At 40.6% G+C, this 17,260-nt stretch overlaps 1 protein-coding gene across 2 annotated transcripts in view; it reads left to right on the forward strand.

The window, feature by feature from the left end:
• Window positions 1–17,260, forward strand: part of adgrd1 (adhesion G protein-coupled receptor D1) — a 39,027-nt gene that overhangs the window by 10,868 nt on the left and 10,899 nt on the right. For both annotated transcript variants that reach the window (XM_033618491.2, XM_033618493.2), the window contains 5 exons: window positions 199–306; window positions 1,590–1,665; window positions 2,875–3,016; window positions 15,088–15,161; window positions 15,776–15,899. In XM_033618491.2, coding sequence (XP_033474382.1) covers window positions 199–306; window positions 1,590–1,665; window positions 2,875–3,016; window positions 15,088–15,161; window positions 15,776–15,899 — 524 coding nt within the window. The remainder of the gene's footprint in view (window positions 1–198; window positions 307–1,589; window positions 1,666–2,874; window positions 3,017–15,087; window positions 15,162–15,775; window positions 15,900–17,260) is intronic.

Genomic DNA, 17,260 nt, shown 5'->3' on the forward strand with positions numbered 1-17,260 from the left:
CGAACCCTCTCCGCTGTGCCTCTCATGGATGTGGGTCTTTTTGCATAATATTTTGTTTGCCACTGAGCTTGCTTGTGTCTTTCTCCCAAGGGTGGCTTCACATCCTTTATCCACCCCTGATGAAGCAGATGGCTCTTGTTGCTTCTCAGTCTGTTTTTCTCAACAGTTCTCGCTTTTTCTAACCTCTCACCCCAACAGATTACTCTCTGATGAAATTCCCACAGAACTACAACCTGCCACATTACCGCTTCCCCACACAAGGCAAGAATTACATCTCCGTGCCTGGAGAGGCTTTGACCATGCAGTGTAAGTGCAAAATGCAGACGTTCAGTGACATGTCTTGAGTGATAAACAAAGCAGACCTGCCATAGCTTTGAGAGTAGTAGCTTCTCTAGGATGAGTGTGAATACTGTACATTGGTCTTGGTCTGATTCTGCCAAGAGAAAATTGTCCAGCTGGGAGGCTCTTGTTATTTGCCAGTAATTTATAATGCTAAGATTTAAGATCGCTAACATAGCATAGGGTGTAGGACAGGAGTGCCATGAGAGCTTTTGTGTAACTTTATGGTGCACCGTAGAAATCCAGCTATGACTTTAATGTTGGCAGTTACCCTTTTATTCAAAACAGAAAGAATGAGAGAGCAGGCACTTTTTCTCCACTTTCCTCTGTCATTAAAAAGAATGGACTCACATAGTGGAGTGAGGGAGAGCAGTAATTACGGTGGGCATTAAAACTCTGTTTGTTTGACTTTGTGTTCAGGTCAGATTCCCTTGGCTCCACCTGGCTGCTATGTGCACTGTGTTGCCATACAATGACTGGAATAAACCGTCTTTATAATTCATTAAAGGACTGTTATCACAAATGGAATATATGTTACTGCCTGACACATCAGAGCCAGGACCAAATTAACTCATAGCTGTGAATACCTGGCTGTATGAAATGCTCCAAGGGGAGGTTTTATATCCTAATTAAGTAAAGAGCATGCTAAACATTGGTGTGTTTGGATTCTTTATTATATTTTTCCTTACTTTCTCTCTTCCTTTGGAGAGTTGTACAAACAAGCTGGCCACCTTGAGGTCTCTTGTGGCTCTTTCTTGTGGGATTTCTGTCGAAATCATTTTTCGGACGGTTAAAAACTCTCCTGTAGCATATACGCCGCACATTTGTTTGACATCTGCAAGCTTTTTGTTGTCACAGTCAAGGGGGGGCTCTGGGTAGAGGGCCTTTGAAAGGAGGAACAGGACCATTAAGGATTTCCTCCAATTTCATTGTTTATCTTGCAGTATTGAGGTGGGACTGAGCTGGTTGATAGGTCAGATTAGGGGAGGGGGACCAGACCTCCTGCTCTCCGGGTGAAGTCATGTAGAGGTTTCATAAGATTTCCCAACATCCATGTGGGTTGCGGCGACTCTTTCTTTCACCCTTGTGCGAGTATACGGCCGTCCTATTAGCCTGCCAGTGCCAGCGTGCAGCGACAAGGCAGCGTTAATTAATTTCCCTTCTTTGTGAGCATTTTAGCAGCACTGCATTACATTCCCAGTCCTTTGCCCAGGCCAGTGAACCACTCTATGTTGTCTTCTTTTCCTCAGCTCAAACCACCATCGTTGGCCTCTTTTACCACAACATGCACAACTACTACAAAGAGATCAGCCCCATCAAGACCAGGTAAGAAGACAGGACAACACTCAATGTGAAAAGTCACATAAACTGACAGTGCCCTTACCACTCTGGTTTTGGCCAGGGTTTTATCTAGAAAAATGTGCTTTAAAAGATTATTCCAGCCATTCAACAAAGAAAATCAGGCCTCTCTTTTTGCACTTCCTGTGTGGGAAAGATGCACTAAGGCGCCCCTGCTTCCTGAACCACAGAACGGCTGATGCCTGGGGCCAGGGCCTTATCAGTCCTCTCGCCTATCTCTCATCTCACCACTCAACCTCCACTGACTGATACACCCTGCCATTAGTCTTACATATCCATTCCTCCCCCCAGTTACTGTCTCATCAGTGGACCAGCTTGTTCTGCTTGTGCTGCAGTGTTTATTTTTTACCAAAGCAGATATAACAGCGATTAAGCAACCTGTTTTCCCACTTTACAGTACAAAATGTGAAATATGTGACGGTACATTTGGAAATGTGTTTGGGACTAATTTGTTTTTAACATGGTTCTCCCACTGCTTGCATCACTGTGGCTGAGAATGTCCCATGTATCATGATAGCGAGGTGATGCTTGTATGATCCCAATGTCACATATCAGATTGCCTTGAAAAACTATTGATGCAGTGCTGCTGCTTGTCAGTGTGATTAATAATATAGAAAGATGATCAAAGTCCCACTTAAATGCTACTGCTCTGGGCCCATGTGTGACACTTATGTGATGATGTGAGTACCAGATTATAGTACTCTTTTCTGTTATATAGTACTTTACTCAAGAATCCATACACTGATTGTAACAAAATTAAACACAAATGTCCAACAAGATAAAATGATGAAGTGATGACAGGGGAGACATTTGGTCAGATACTGAATTGGTGACACTAATCTTAGGTGCACATCCAAGATTAGTAAAGATTGTATAGAACGTCTCTGCTGCCGGGTTGAGGTTGTGTGTGAAGCATCCATATTTTAGAATTTGTAGCTTCTTTGCAGCAACATTTGAAGCATTGTCAACTGTCATGGCTACGTATGAGTCTGGACAGACATGGATGAAAACTGTAACTGCAACTCGTTTGTAGAGGCATACAACTGCGAGGTGGTGATTCTAGGTAGTAGTGTTTTTCTTTTGCACTTGTACCTGTGACTCTTATTTCTGCATCTGTTTCTTCCTGCTCTTCTGCCTTTCTTTTCTCACATCCCCTTTCTCTGTTTTGTCTCTTAGGATTAACGAAGCATCTGATTTCAAGGATCACAAGATCCAGGTAGCAAGCTGTCTGATCTCTTTGAAAGTGGAGCCCTCCCCGGCCCTGTCAGTCAACCTCTCTGGAGCACCACTCATCAAGATTGTTCTCACCCACATCCTGGTAAGAATCCACACTATACAATGTTACACTTTCTCCTCTTTTGACTCATGTCTTTATCAGCCATTTGCTTTCTGTGTGAGTTAGTCATACTGGGAAAGTTGAGTGCTTTTCCAGTTGTTGGGTGTGGGACACCCACCTTATCAGAGGGGGAAGAGAGCCATGGTGTGCCCGAGGTACAGTAGCCGGATCCCCCTCATATGAAATCTATCAGCTCTATTTTAGGCCTTCTCTTATGTAAGAAGATGAGCGTCTATCACTAACTGAGGCTTGTGCAGCTGGGCACCACCAGCACAAAGAACGAAGCCTATTTTGGTTTTCATTAGCCTGCCGAAGTTTTCCCTCACGGAGCATGTGGCTTCCAGAAAGCAACTGATTATGGACATTTGAACTGCAGGCTTAGGGCGCTTTGAAAGGAACAATAACTTTCTTTTATGAACAACATATTTTTTCTTTCCTGCTTTATGGCAGGGGCTGTGCCAGTTTTCCATGGGAAATGCAGTCGAAACTCATCAAGAAAATTAACTTAAAAATGTGTATCGCATTAACTTGCTTCCCTGTAAAGTCAGAAATGTGCCAGTGTTTTTCACAGCCATGTGTATTTTTTTAATTTGTTGCGCATTAACAGGATTTTGAAGCCCGTTCTTTTCATCTAAATGAATTGCGTTAATAGCCTATTAGACTATCATACAATAGTATTAATGAGGCAGTTGACTAAACCCTCAACAATGTGGTTCTGTTCAATTTCCAAGTCCTACAAGAATTATTCACTTTTTGTTGAAGTGAATACGTTTTTTTTCTCTCCTCACTCATAAGAGCGCAAATGAAAGCCATGCAGTTTCATGAAACCATGGTAATATTGCTTTGTTTGCCTTCATTTTCCCTGGTGAAATAAATGTTTATGCTGCAATCATCTGGCTTGGTTCCTGTGACAGTGATTACTGTGTTTGTTTTAGCAGACACCATGGGAGAGGGCTTATAATCTCCTTTGTTATGGGAGTGCTGGAGATGCTCACCAGCTCTGCTCTCTGTTGAGTCAAGGTGTTTCTATTTTAGTTGGATTGCCTTTACCTCTGATGTAAGGATAAATCAGGTCTCTTACATTCTTTCCTCTCTACCCCATTACAAATAAGCTGTTATACTTATTACTAATGTGTACTGATTGGAACGCACCGTGCCAGCATATTTCAACTTAATTTAGGCTGCATAGCTTGGATGATGATTTTTATTTAGGGGCGGCATTGTAATTTGGCACACAGTGCTTTTGGCTGTGATCACGTCCAAAAAAGGGGTTGTGTTGCTGTAAGCACTTTGCAGCACAGACCTGTTGTTGGATTTAGTCAAAACCGACTATTTTTGGAGTCTTAATGTCTTTGGCAGCTGGTGGATACTTATCACCTCCCTAGCTTGGAGGCAGATAGGGCAGCTCACACAACATGAGGCTGACCTTTCCCGTCATTGTTTATGTTGCTCTTTACTGTGTGCACAAGTTAAACCTCAAAGATGTCCTCTCATGGCACCAGTTCAGTGGCTGAGAGTAGGTGATTTGCGGCTGACCTCTCTGTTTATCCCCAGAAAGCAGACAAACACCCTGTGACTTCATTAAAAGCTAGCGGGGGGACTGAGTGTGTCTGAAGCAGAAATGTGTCAGCTTCCTCATCTGTCTTCTCAGGCTGTCATGGAAACAACATGTCCTGTGTGCCATCTCTTCCTCTGTACAAACAGTTGCCTATTGTCATGGCTCAGATCCAGATGTCATCCATTTTCTCTATCTGACACCTGCTATGATAAAACGTATCGTATCATGGATTGATGGAGTCACCAACTTGTGAAGAACCTTGCGTAATGGCAGGTACCACTCACTGAAGGTCAAAGCCATGTGGTTGGTATCAGCGTGACCTTGCAGTCTTGATTAATGCCCTCTGAGTACACTAAAACAGCCTGGTGAGGTCATGCCATTCCCAGCTGACTCAGTCAGAGCTTAGGTGCCGCCATCCTATGTTATGTGGCACAGAGCAGGTTTGATAACCAGACAAGGTGTTATCAAGGCCGCTAGAGGCCCACATGCTTTCTCACGCCATTTGGCGGTGGTGGTGATTGGACCCTGGCTCCATCAGTGATTTATCACTGCTGTCTGCCTCAGGTTCAGTTTTAGAGAGCCTACAGAGAGAAGAAGGAGGGAAAAGAGAGGGTGGGAGGCATCGTGGTCTGTAGTTAAACATTAATACATACATAAAAAGGCCGACACCTCCTCTCTGTCTTCTTCTGTCACAGCATCACGCTGATGGTATGAAGTGAATGAATGGAAAGATTGATTTCATGAGCAAAGTGGATTTATAGGGTCAAAACTGAGAGGATTTAAAAAACAGATTTTGACAAGCGGGCCTGACTTTACAGGCTTATAAAGCAGAGTGTTAGGTTGGCGGCTCTATAAGAAGGGCCGAGGCGTGAGGGTGGAAGTGGGTGGAAGCACTGGAAGAGCACTGGTGGCCTCTGTTTGTCCCTCGATTTACTTGTATTACATTTCATTTGTGATGTAATGTGGGACTACACATTATTAAGTTGAAAGAAACAAGTGCAAGAATGAAGCAAGTACATTAATCTTTTCAAATGTCGATCTCCTTTAAGTGCCACATTTAGAGATAATAAAAGATAAAAAGAGAAAGAATTTATGTCTTTGTATTTATTCATTATTATTGTTATTATTATTACTATGATACCCTATCCCAGCTGACATTGGGTGAGAGGCGGGGTACACCCTGGACAAGTAGCCAGACTATTGCAGGACTACAAAAATAATAATAATAATAATAATAATAAATAGTTATATAATGTATATTCATATTATTTTATATTAATACGAATTAATACACAATTATTTTTTATTTATTCTTTACTAATTATTTATTATTATTATTATTATTAGTATTATCATCATTTATTATTATTGTATTTAGAAATAACTCAGAGAACACACACACACACACACACACACACTTTTCAATTTATTATTGTTTGAATGTATTTATTTATATATTTATTTTTAATTTGTATTTATATTTGCAAATATAAGGCTACAGCTAGCAGCTGGTTAGCTTAGGTTAGCTTAGCTTATAGACTTGAAACAGAGGGAAACAGCCAGCATGGCTCTGTCCAAAGCAAACCAAAATAAAATCCACCCACCAGCAGCTCTAAAGCTCACTAACAACTTTATAGTAAAACAATTTCTCAGCTAGCTGTTTTACCTTGTTTACAGTCTTTGGTGCTAAGCTAAGCTAATGTCTTGCTAGCTGTAGCCTTTTATTTAACAAGCAGACATCAAGTTAGTCTCTGCCAGAGAGTGAATTATATTATTTCCCAAAATGTCAAACTTTTTCTCAAACAACATCTTCTTTTCTACACCCATTAAAATTGAAGAAAATGGGATTTCTGAATCGATCAAACTGACCCTGGTAACTTCACCATTACTCTGTCAGTTCCAATATTCTCCAAGCAACTGGACAAGAAACAGCTTGTGCTTACATCTTCCATTAGGCTTTATCCATCAGTCCCCCTCCCATAATTTAAAGAACATGAAAGAGAGTTTGGTGGGAAGTGAGTAAAGAGGTCAGGGGCAGAAAGGGAAACTGGGTGGCTTGTGTTTACAAAGACGTCTAGACTTGTTGGAGCTGGTGGATCAATTGTTCAGCACTTTTGAAAATAAACAAGGTTATTTTACACTTTCTGATAGCTGCGCTGTTAATCATGTATGCCAACGTTGGTATCAGTCATTTCTGCCACAATAATAACTGCTCTTTATTGCCGGTCTTTTTATAACTCCCAGCACACGCCCAGCTTAAACCTTGTGGGCAAAATCTCTCCTCCGTCTCTCTCTTTCTCTCTCCCTCTCTCCCAACCACCCACACCCATCCATACACCAACACATACAAACACAAGCTGTGTGAGCCAACACGCTGATCAATCACAGATGGAGGTCTGGCTATTGCTGTTCCTCTCTCGCCAAGAGATTTAGAGACTTTCTTTACGGCCCCTCCCACTAGCACCCCCTTTCTATCACCACTCAAACCTCGCGACCACCACCTCTCGCCACGCATCGTACAGTGCAGAGCTTGAGCCCAGAGGAAAATAGAAAAGGTCCTGATTCTGTCTTTATCACTCTTTCTATAGCCTGAGATTATGTTATACAGAATTTTGCCCTTTGTAAACCTGTGACAGAACTCTGCATGAGAAATTCAAGTTTGTGAATGTGTAGAGAGGATTTGTAGAAAAGATTTTAGAATGGACCACAATGGAAGTAAGTCCTGGACAAAGTGTCACACGCCTGTAATTTTACTACTGTATTTATATTTTGTCAAACTAAACTAATAACAAAAAACAAACAAATATCGAATTTAGTTTTCTTTTTTTAAGTCCTTAGAAGGTATTATACGTTATTCAAAAAAAAATTTTATCAGGAGATGTTACACCCCTATAAGCTAAAACTGGGATAGTTGGAATAATGGATTGTGCATGCAGGAGGCTGTTCCATCTTTGTTTGTGTAGTTTCAGTCAGCACCATCAAACCTATAGCGAGTACTATCTCTGCTGGCTACAGGAGCTGGGAAGCTTGTTGTCTCATAATGGGCAAGTGTTGAGTTTAAGCAAAAACCTACAAGAAGGAATTCTTTTTCATTTGGTTAAGTTATCCATCCATTTTCTGCTGCTTCTCTGACTCTAGGTTGTGTTCCTTTGAGTAATTATATTAGCTATTGTTGGTATTTACCACTTTGAAATACAAAACAACAGTGATATAGTGATTAGGACTGGAATAGTCGAAGAATTGATAAGATGATTAACTGAAAATGAATCTTCAAATCTTCAAATGAATTTTTAAAGGTTATTTTTTGTCAGCGTTTTTGCCTTTACGAGACATGACAGATCTAGGGTGAAAGGGGGAGAGATAGGGGCAATGACATGCAGGAAAGGCCATGGGTTGGAATTGAACCCGCAGCCGGGTCATCCTTCAAGTAGAAACACCAAAAAGTCACTGGTTCCTGCTTCTCAGGATCTACTTTTTCATCTTATGCGATATTTAATTGAAAATCTTGATAGTAGTAGTTAAAAGTCTGAATACAAACTGTGTCTAGTACATCTGAATACAGATTTAAAACAAAAAATACAAGCAAATCATTTTAAACTAAATTCAAAGTTTGAATGTTGGCCCTGTTTTGGACTGTAAAGGCAGTAACAAAATTCAAACTTGTAACTTTAGTGTCACACACAGTGTGGGAACTTTGAGTTTTCTGCTTTGAGTCTGCATTCAGATGCTTTTTTTTCTTAGTGTAACCCCACTGTTGATATAATTTGTGCATGCGTTTTAGTTTGACAATCTTTTTTCAACTAAAAATGTTTCCTACACATTCTCATGCTGAGTTTTTTCACAGTTTAGAAAGGGCGCCATACAACCACAGTACTGAAATAATCACCAAACATCATTAGCTAAGAGCTGAATTTACACTTGTTTGATCTCATATATTTTCTGTTTTTGTTCAAACTTCTCTGCAAAGGCTTGTGAATGCAGAAACAGACCAGAAACCAGAGAAATAGTTCAATGGCCTCAAAGAAAGCCAGTGGGAATTGAACACATGAATTCATGCATGAGAACCTCTCCCATTATCATGGGAATTTACTTCTGAAAGAAAAGATACGACTTTTCATATTTGGTGTTTTCTAATAGCCACAGTACAGTATTTCCGTGACTGTCCACTGCTCACCCCTTATCAAAAACATCTCCATCATTTCTGTGTTTTTAATTGTCCCTGGTTTTTCCTCACACCCTGCATACCTATCAACACATCTCGTTGTTTTCAGTGTCTACCTCTGAGACTGAGCTGAGACCACAGCTGCATGTCTTATTACATTTCCCCTGATGGCATGATCTCACTCAAGGCCAGTTGTGTTTCACTGCATGGCCTCGGAGTGTTACTCCACATGCTGTACGTGCATCAGCTTCAGTCTGAGCTTGTGACTGAAAAGCCCTGTGATAACAACACTGAGATCTGTACTCCATCAGAGCTGCAGGTTGTGATGCTTTTATACTCTGACCTTTAGGTGGTTCAGTGGGCAGGTTTTTCTCAAAGCCCGAGTGAAGTTGTGAGCTGTTTTGGTCTTTTTTGAGCCGGCTGGACCAAGTAATGTGACACCATACCTTGGTGCTCCTTTCCCAGACATACTGCAATAAAGTGTTTCCTTCCCTTCCTAAATTTAAGAGCAGTCAGTGTAGCTTTTGTGGGATATATGGCCTCTCTGTTATGATGCAGAGAAAGTCAGTCAGCCTTTCTGTTGACTCATATTTTAACTTTCACTTTAACCTCCACAAAAAACAGAAGATGACAGAGGCTTTGAATATTGTTTTGTCATTGAGTTAAATGTGACTGATGAGTTTCAATGCTGTTACTGACCCTGCTGACAGCTGCACTGTTAAAAATTGATATCGATACCAAATGCAGAGAGTGACGTCCAAATTACATCCCGGCTCTCCGTGCTCTCAAATATTTGGAACGTTTGAGGGAAAAGGAGATGATCTCTTACTTATTCACTCACACTGTTGTGTCATATGGCCTTTTAAATTTAGCACAACCAAAGCCTGTATTTAGACTTCTTTGCTCCTTTGCTCTTGTGGCTGCATATTTTTGTACCAGTGCTGGAATGAATGAGTGGGTGTGCAGGATGTTTTTTTTAATAAGTGATATTTCACATTTGTTCAAGGTCTACTCACTAGCCCTTTATGTAGCATTCAACTACATCTCACATTCTCAAGCCAATATTAAGCTTTGGAAAAAGTGAGTAAATTGACCAAAAACTAAAGACTTTCTTTGTCAAGCTTCTGTTTTCAACCTAAGATCAAGAATAAACTTTCATGCTCAGTATTCTGTATTCTTTTCAATAGAACTCAGGTGACATTGATTAATTTTTTGTGTGTCTATACAGTCTTTGGGTTGTATTTATAATAATAGTAAAACATATATATAACTAAAAATAATAATAAAAAATGGAAAAAATAAATAAATTAAAGAAAATAAATAAATCTTTCTCTACTATCACTTACTGTCTTCAAATGTGGCACTAGAAGTACATCAGTATATTGGATAAAACTGATGCACTCATTCTAAGTCGCTTTTATCAATATCAGCCAAGTAAATGTAATATATTTCTGCCAGCACTGCTGTGTTTGTTTGAAATCGGCTGTTAAAACAAGGATGCCTGTTGGTGTGTAGCTTTCTCCATCTTTTCTTTATTTGCGCCTTGCTTGAGAACCAGCTGTCAAAAGCTGAGATTTAAATTATCACAGAGTTGCCCGATGTCTCGGGATTTGCAGAGACATATGGTGCCGCCGTTTGCTGAAGCTAGCTCAACCACAGCGAGGCTCCGGCTTCCAGCTCTGCCAGTCATGGAGGTCTGAGAGACACCACAGAGGACAGAGAAGCTCGCATTTATACAAATTGCTGGGTTCTGCGTGTCATCTGCGACTTATATGCTCTTGTGATGCATGAGAGTGTTTATTTTCATCCCTCATCGTTTTATCCAGTAGGCTCAGTGCAGTCATAAAGCAGCAAAGAAAGACAAGGCGTGCTTTAGGTTAGAGGGATAAACACATCAGACAGTGACTCTCATGCTGATGTTAAAGCCTTTTGCTCCCAAAGACAACTGATTGGTGTGGTGAAGTAAATGGAGAGTAGGGGTGTGTTGCCATTAGCAATGCACCATTAAATATCTATTGTTTAAAACACATATTACACATATGTTGTCATGACGACACAACAGCTAAGAGTGTTTTTCCCTCCAAAGGAGTAGCTTTATGATTTACAGTCCCTATACCCCCCTACAGCAGTTTCAAATGAAATCCTAGTTAATAACACCAGACATAAATATGCCAGAGAAAGTAATTTAGTGCATTTATTGAATCATACTTAAGTACAATTTGGAAATACTTGTATTTTACTTAAGTATTTTACGTTACTCTCTACGTCTACTATACTACATTTCAGGTGGAAACGAAATGACACTGCAACATTTACTTTACTACTAAACCAGTGGTTCCAGACCTTTTTGGCTTGTGACGAATTAGTGTTTAGTTTAGGCCTCTTGTCATGTTTCAGATGTCTATGAGTTGTTAGCAGTTCCATTTAAAAACTGTCTGAATACCCCCCAAAGGCAAAATTATCCAATATTTCACAAAAAGCAAATATTAGGGAAAAGTAAAAACTTTATGAACTTTATGTTTTCTTCTTTCTTCCCACATTAATTATCGAAGAACCTCCGGAGGAGGGCTGACTCCTGGCCACTGGACTGAACTCCCTGTATACAGTATAAAACAGCTACAACAGTGAAATAATGCCTCACTATTAACATTCTGATAATGTCTTATAAGTTACTACATCAGTCACGGGGGCCATTTTTGGGCAGAATGAGTGATGATTTACTTTGATACTTTAAATACAATTTCATAATAATACTTGTGCACTTTTTCTCAAAAGAACGGTTTGCCACATTCAGAGCAGTTATTTAGCAACAAACCACTGTTTGCTATGTAAAACTATAGTGGAGTAATGGCATCCTGAGCAGAGAAAGAAGTCACGCTACCTCTGTTTGTGTTGTTATCAAGCTTCTCTGTCCGCTGTTGGGAAGATGTCTGGCCACATGTGCCTGTTGTTGCATGTGAGTCAGTGGTGGCTAGATGGTAACCTTAGTTTTGCAAAACTCTCGTGAGCCGCTACAAAATATTCTTGGCTCACTGTTTTATGGGTTGACGCAGTGCTTAAGGTTTGGTTAGGTTTAGGCACAGGAAGCACTTAGTTAGAGTAAGGGAATGATAATGGTTCAGGTTAAAATCATAATTTGAGACATGGAACATAAAATCTCACTGGAGTTCTTGCAAATCTGGGGTTAATGCTAGACACAACCATGTGAGTCCCTGTGTGTCTATCCCACTGGCTAGCACTGTGCTTGTACAAGCAATTGCTGCTGATGTGGGGACGGAATAATGCTCAACCTTAAGTTTCCATCCAGGTTAATAAAAGTCACCTCGGTCAGCACTGTTGCTGTTGTTAGCACTATTTATGGAGTTAGCACTGTTAGCTGCCAGCCACCTGCTTAGCCACCTCCGGTTGAGAACCGTGTGCAGATAGTCTCACTCCTCTGAATCATACATATGCCCTTAATGTTGTATACAGATCCTTTTAGTTGGATTCTAAATGCAGGACCTTTATTTGTAATGCAGTATTTTCACATGGTTGTACTAAAGGAACAGTGTGTAAGATTTAGGGGGATTTAGTGGCATGTCAAGGTGAATATTGGCTCAAAAAAAAAAAGATTCTTATTTTCAGGTGATTATACACTAAAGAAAACAAACTCATTATATTATTTATATCATTATAAAGGATTTAAATACTTTTTGCTCCGCTAATATTTGCTGGTGAATGATGATGAAGGATTTTAGACATTATTGTATTTCACTACTATGGAGGGTGAGTAAAGTAAGTACCAAAGATGGAGCTGACAGCTACACAAAGTCGGACATAGTTACACAGAAGCACCAGAAACACCTTGACTATCTATGATTTATCAGCTCCCCCCTCTCTCTGTCCCTTCTCCTCTTTCTCTTCTATCAGCCTGTCGCTCTGTATCACTCTGCTGTCACTAGCTTTCACCCTCCTCTTCCTCTCTTCCTCCCTATGTCTGTTCTCCTTACGAGGCTCAAAGTGATTTCCAAGGCGGTGTTTGCTGGCCTTCTGTTGTTAATAAAGAGTTGGAGCTCCAGCTCCAGTCTTGGCTGGTGGCTGAGGCCTCGGGCAATGAGGGAACGACGACGGTGTGCGCGCAAAGCCCGGCCAGATCTCCGAGTGCGTTTTAACACTCACCAGTGACTTTTAGATTCCTGCACCTCTCCTCAGACATCAACTGGAAAAGATACTCTGGATGCCCCAACAGACAGTTGCTAGAGAGGAAGCATGGCCAAACAGCCCTCTTTATATGTTTGATGGTCTGTTAGTCAATGTATATTTTAAATTGTGTCTGGTACATATCATGGTTTGGTTATGATGGATTGTTTCCCAAGAGCTGGGGTTTACATTTTGTGCTTAATGTGGATAATTAGTCTTCCTTCATTGCACAGGAACATTAAAGGTTCAGCGATGGTAGAAGGCATGTAAAGCAAGGCTTACAGTGTGTCAATTACAGTTTGTCTTTCTTCCATCTGCTTTCATTTACACCCAACAAGCAATGTGAGTTATTAAAGCCCACAGGGGAGCAGTAAATTCACCCACGGGGTTGCTTGCAGCTCCTCAGAGCTGGCCGTCGGCGCGCAGTGACAGGGTGCATTTACGACACTCTCATGGCTCTTGGACCCATCATACTGTCTGTTCCAATGGGCCACATGAATATAACATCTATCGCATTCAACTCGAGGGTCACAATACATGATGACTAAAGAGCTGCATGCACAAAACAGACAGAATGAGAGCAACGATTTGGTTACACAATGAAGTGAACGTATTGTGCTATGCTTTGTAATATGAATCACTGAGCCTATGGGCCAGGAAACAGACAGCCTGAGTGTCAGTTTCACTCTCTCTCTCAGTTTTTCCAGAAGGAAATAGTGCAGACACAGTCCATCTAATCATACACTTATTCAGTCTGAGAGTCAAAGCTCGGGGAGCAAGAAGAGGTGTGCAGTCTCTGCGTATACACCCAACCAGCCAACGAAAGTGTTGTTTTCTTCAGATGACAGATTGAGGAGGGTAGTGGTTTGACCTGAAACCAGGGCCAAGCCCCAATTACTGCATTCTTGCACTGTAGCCATTAGCTCACTGTCTCCGGGGACTCCAAATCTCATATTAAGGAATGACACGGAAAAAGTGAGTTATAATCAAATAAGATTCTTGAAGACAGTAGGGATTTTCGCTCAGTGTAATAATCACTTTTGCTGAGTGTCGATCTGCGTCTTGTCTTTCCTTTAGTATGATCTCAGCATTATTTAGATGGAGTCTTCCTCTACTTGCATTAAAGCACCAACAAAGCATTTTTATTTTATAGATACAAAAGCAAAATATGTCTTATTTTTTAGCCTTAAAGGGACAGTTCACACCAATATAGAAAACACATTTTTCCTCTTACCTCTTGCCGAGATATCGGCCGTAAAGATGCCTGCCTTCTCTCTTGTACTTCAATATAATGAAACTAAATGGCACTAAATTTGTAAAAAAAAACTCAACACCAATGTCTCTTTTCAGAAATCACGACCTGGCTACTCACAATAATTCACAGACCTTACTGTGAGGAATTCCATGTAGGAACTATTTCCTTTCTACCGAACTACACCTGCCAACCATATCACTGTGCAAAAGAAAGCATGCAGCTACTGCTATCTCACCTAGCACGGCTGAGCTAGCTAATGCTAATGAAAGACGCCTTTAATGTCTACATCTTGCACTGTCACAAACACAAGTCTCTCGTCCATGAGTAGATGCACACTTACTTTTGCGCCATGATACAATTAGCAGGTGGAAGAGAGAAAATAGTTCCCACATGAAACTGCTCACAACAAGGTCTGTGGATTATCTTGAGTAACTGGGTCATGATTTCTGGAAATTTGAATGCCAAAAGCAGAGTGCCATCTAGTTTCATTATACTGAACAGAAGGCAGGTTTTTCTACAGCCAGTATCTCCAACAGTCAGCAACTCCAACCGAAACCATCTAGATGTGTAAACAGCATTAAAAGGTAAGAGTGAAAATATGTACTTTTGATTTTGGGTTGAACTGTCCCTTTAATGAGTCTAATAGTCAAGATCTGTTGCCTGTGTTGAGCATATGGATGGAAAAAAAGCCAAAGAGCATGAAGGAAAGAATGCTGCTGATTTGAGCCTAAAATATTCCACAATGTCCTCTTGATCAAAGCACATTTTCCGAACAGGTTGCTCTGAGTTATGCTTGTAATTTAATGCGCCAACAAAATCCAAAAGCAAATCTTTTCCTGTATTAAGTACTGTTCTCTTACAATTAAAGATCTCAATTTTATTTGCCTTTCCTTTTTCAGACTAAAGAGCAGCAAGAACAAGTCCTAAATCAGAGCAATAAAGTCTTCCTCTACTGTGGCTTCTTGGACTACAGGTGGGTCTGTGTTTGTGATTTACGATGCAGCATGTCTCAATTATTCATTCAGATATAGAGCCAAAGAGATTTGAATCTTGATTGTTGACTCCTTTCATAGTCCTTGCTTAAGTCTTAAAGGCTTTAAATCATAAGACATGACCAATGATTTGGAAAAGGTGTATTTCCCATGTCTTAGTCAAATCAAAAACAGGCAGTGTGTTACATGTGTTGCTGTTTCGGTTTAGTGTATCTTGAGCAACAGCCCTCTGTAAAAAAATACAGTGATCTGATCTGATAAATGGAGCCAAAACACTATTTAGAAAACATAAATCATTTTAAAAGGGAGTGTGTTTTAGTTGGAATTCAAGGGCTTCCTCTCCTTACTCCCCTTTACCCTGAAGCTCAAGAAAAATGTGAATTATTGGATTGTTCTGTCACATTGCCCCGGTAAATTCAGCACACTCTCTGTGCCTCCCTCAATGGATCATGTTGAGTGATCCTTGCCAGCCGTGTTCTATAAAAACATGCTCTGTTTTTTTCTGTATGTTTGTTCTTCATGCAAGCGTCTTTACATTAATCTATCTCTGAGTGTATTTTCTCTTTAAATAATATCTGATTTGTGTCCTTTTCAGTTCAAATGAGGGAGTATGGTCCAATGAAGGCTGTGTACGCTCAGATGGAAACATGACATACTCTGTGTGTTTGTGCAACCACCTTACCAACTTCGCCATACTAATGCAAGTGGTGCCCTTGAAGGTATGACATTTAGCTGCTCTTTAAAGCTGCTCTCATTTTTTTAAATTAATTATTGATCATTTCAGCAGGCAGGTGTTTTCAGTGGAAAAAGCTCTGATAGACTGACTGTACGCCACTTGCCAAACACCGAAGGGCAGATAGGCAAAGTTAGTAATAAAGTGGAGCATTAAGCAGCTAAAGAGACTAATGTTTCCTCAGGAGCTGAGTTGGTGGAGACTTAAACAGAGTTAACAGGAGAGTGGATAATGGACTTAACTTTGCTGAGCCCTAACAACACTGCTCAAAATAAATGCTTATTTTTGCTCCTTATTTGTCAGATGTGTAACAGGCAACAGTTCTGAAACATGTTAGCCATGTCACATTTATGAGGTGACAATACAGTTGGTTAACATTGTGTTCTCAGCTTGTCGTACTGCCAAAAAGTGGCCAAAAAATACGTTTTTGTAGGTTTAACATCAATCTTTTACACAGAAGACAGTTTGACATGTCACATTCCACAGAGTGCTGCAGGGATGATGATTATATGTGGCCCAGCCCAGAAGTTAGCGTCACCCTGGTTTCCTTGACAAATAGTCAAGGAATTTTTCCATTGGATTTTGGATTATTGCAGAAAATAAGCTCTGTGGCAAACAAACGGTTGTAAAACTTACACATTTTGTTCAGCAAGATAATCTCCACAAATGAACACCACCTCCATGATTTTTAAAGTGAAATGCAATCGGCAGTAGTTTAAAGCTAACGTTAGGCTATAAACGAATTACACCACAGTCACATGACCTCAGCATCGACACCACAGCAAGGCTGTAAAGCCGTTTTCAGCATGATGACATCCTGTAGTCTCAGTTAGCTACTTGTCAGCAACCGCCATTTTTAAGACACGTAAGGGCTTCAAAGTTCACAAGTGGGGTATTTACTGATATATATTATACTCTATTAAGCTTTTGTTAACCACAGACCTTATTTCAGGCATCAAACCAAAAACCCATTCAAGAAACCCATTGACTTTGAGACGAGGGAACCGGAAGTGCAAAACTCTAACTCAGCTGGATATGGTGCCACCTCTGAGCCCTGCTGTGTCCCAGTGGCCCAAAAAGCATTTTCCCATAGACCATTATAAAAGAGATGTCTGTAAAACCTATTGGCAGGACACCATGAAACAAGGTCAATTATTGTTCTGTTCATTATGAATTTTTATATTTGTAAAACTTTTCCACACCCTTGAGAGGCGTGATTTACATGCATGAAGTCATCCCAATATAAAATCTATGGGCAGTGCAGGAACATGCAGGTGGGGCTGGTGGGAGAAGCATGTGCAGTGGGGCTGCACAATGCAGAGGCAAACCTGGAGGCCAGGAAACTTA

The sequence above is a fragment of the Epinephelus lanceolatus genome, chromosome 9, assembly GCF_041903045.1.
Source record: "Epinephelus lanceolatus isolate andai-2023 chromosome 9, ASM4190304v1, whole genome shotgun sequence".
NCBI classification, from domain to species: domain Eukaryota; kingdom Metazoa; phylum Chordata; class Actinopteri; order Perciformes; family Serranidae; genus Epinephelus; species Epinephelus lanceolatus.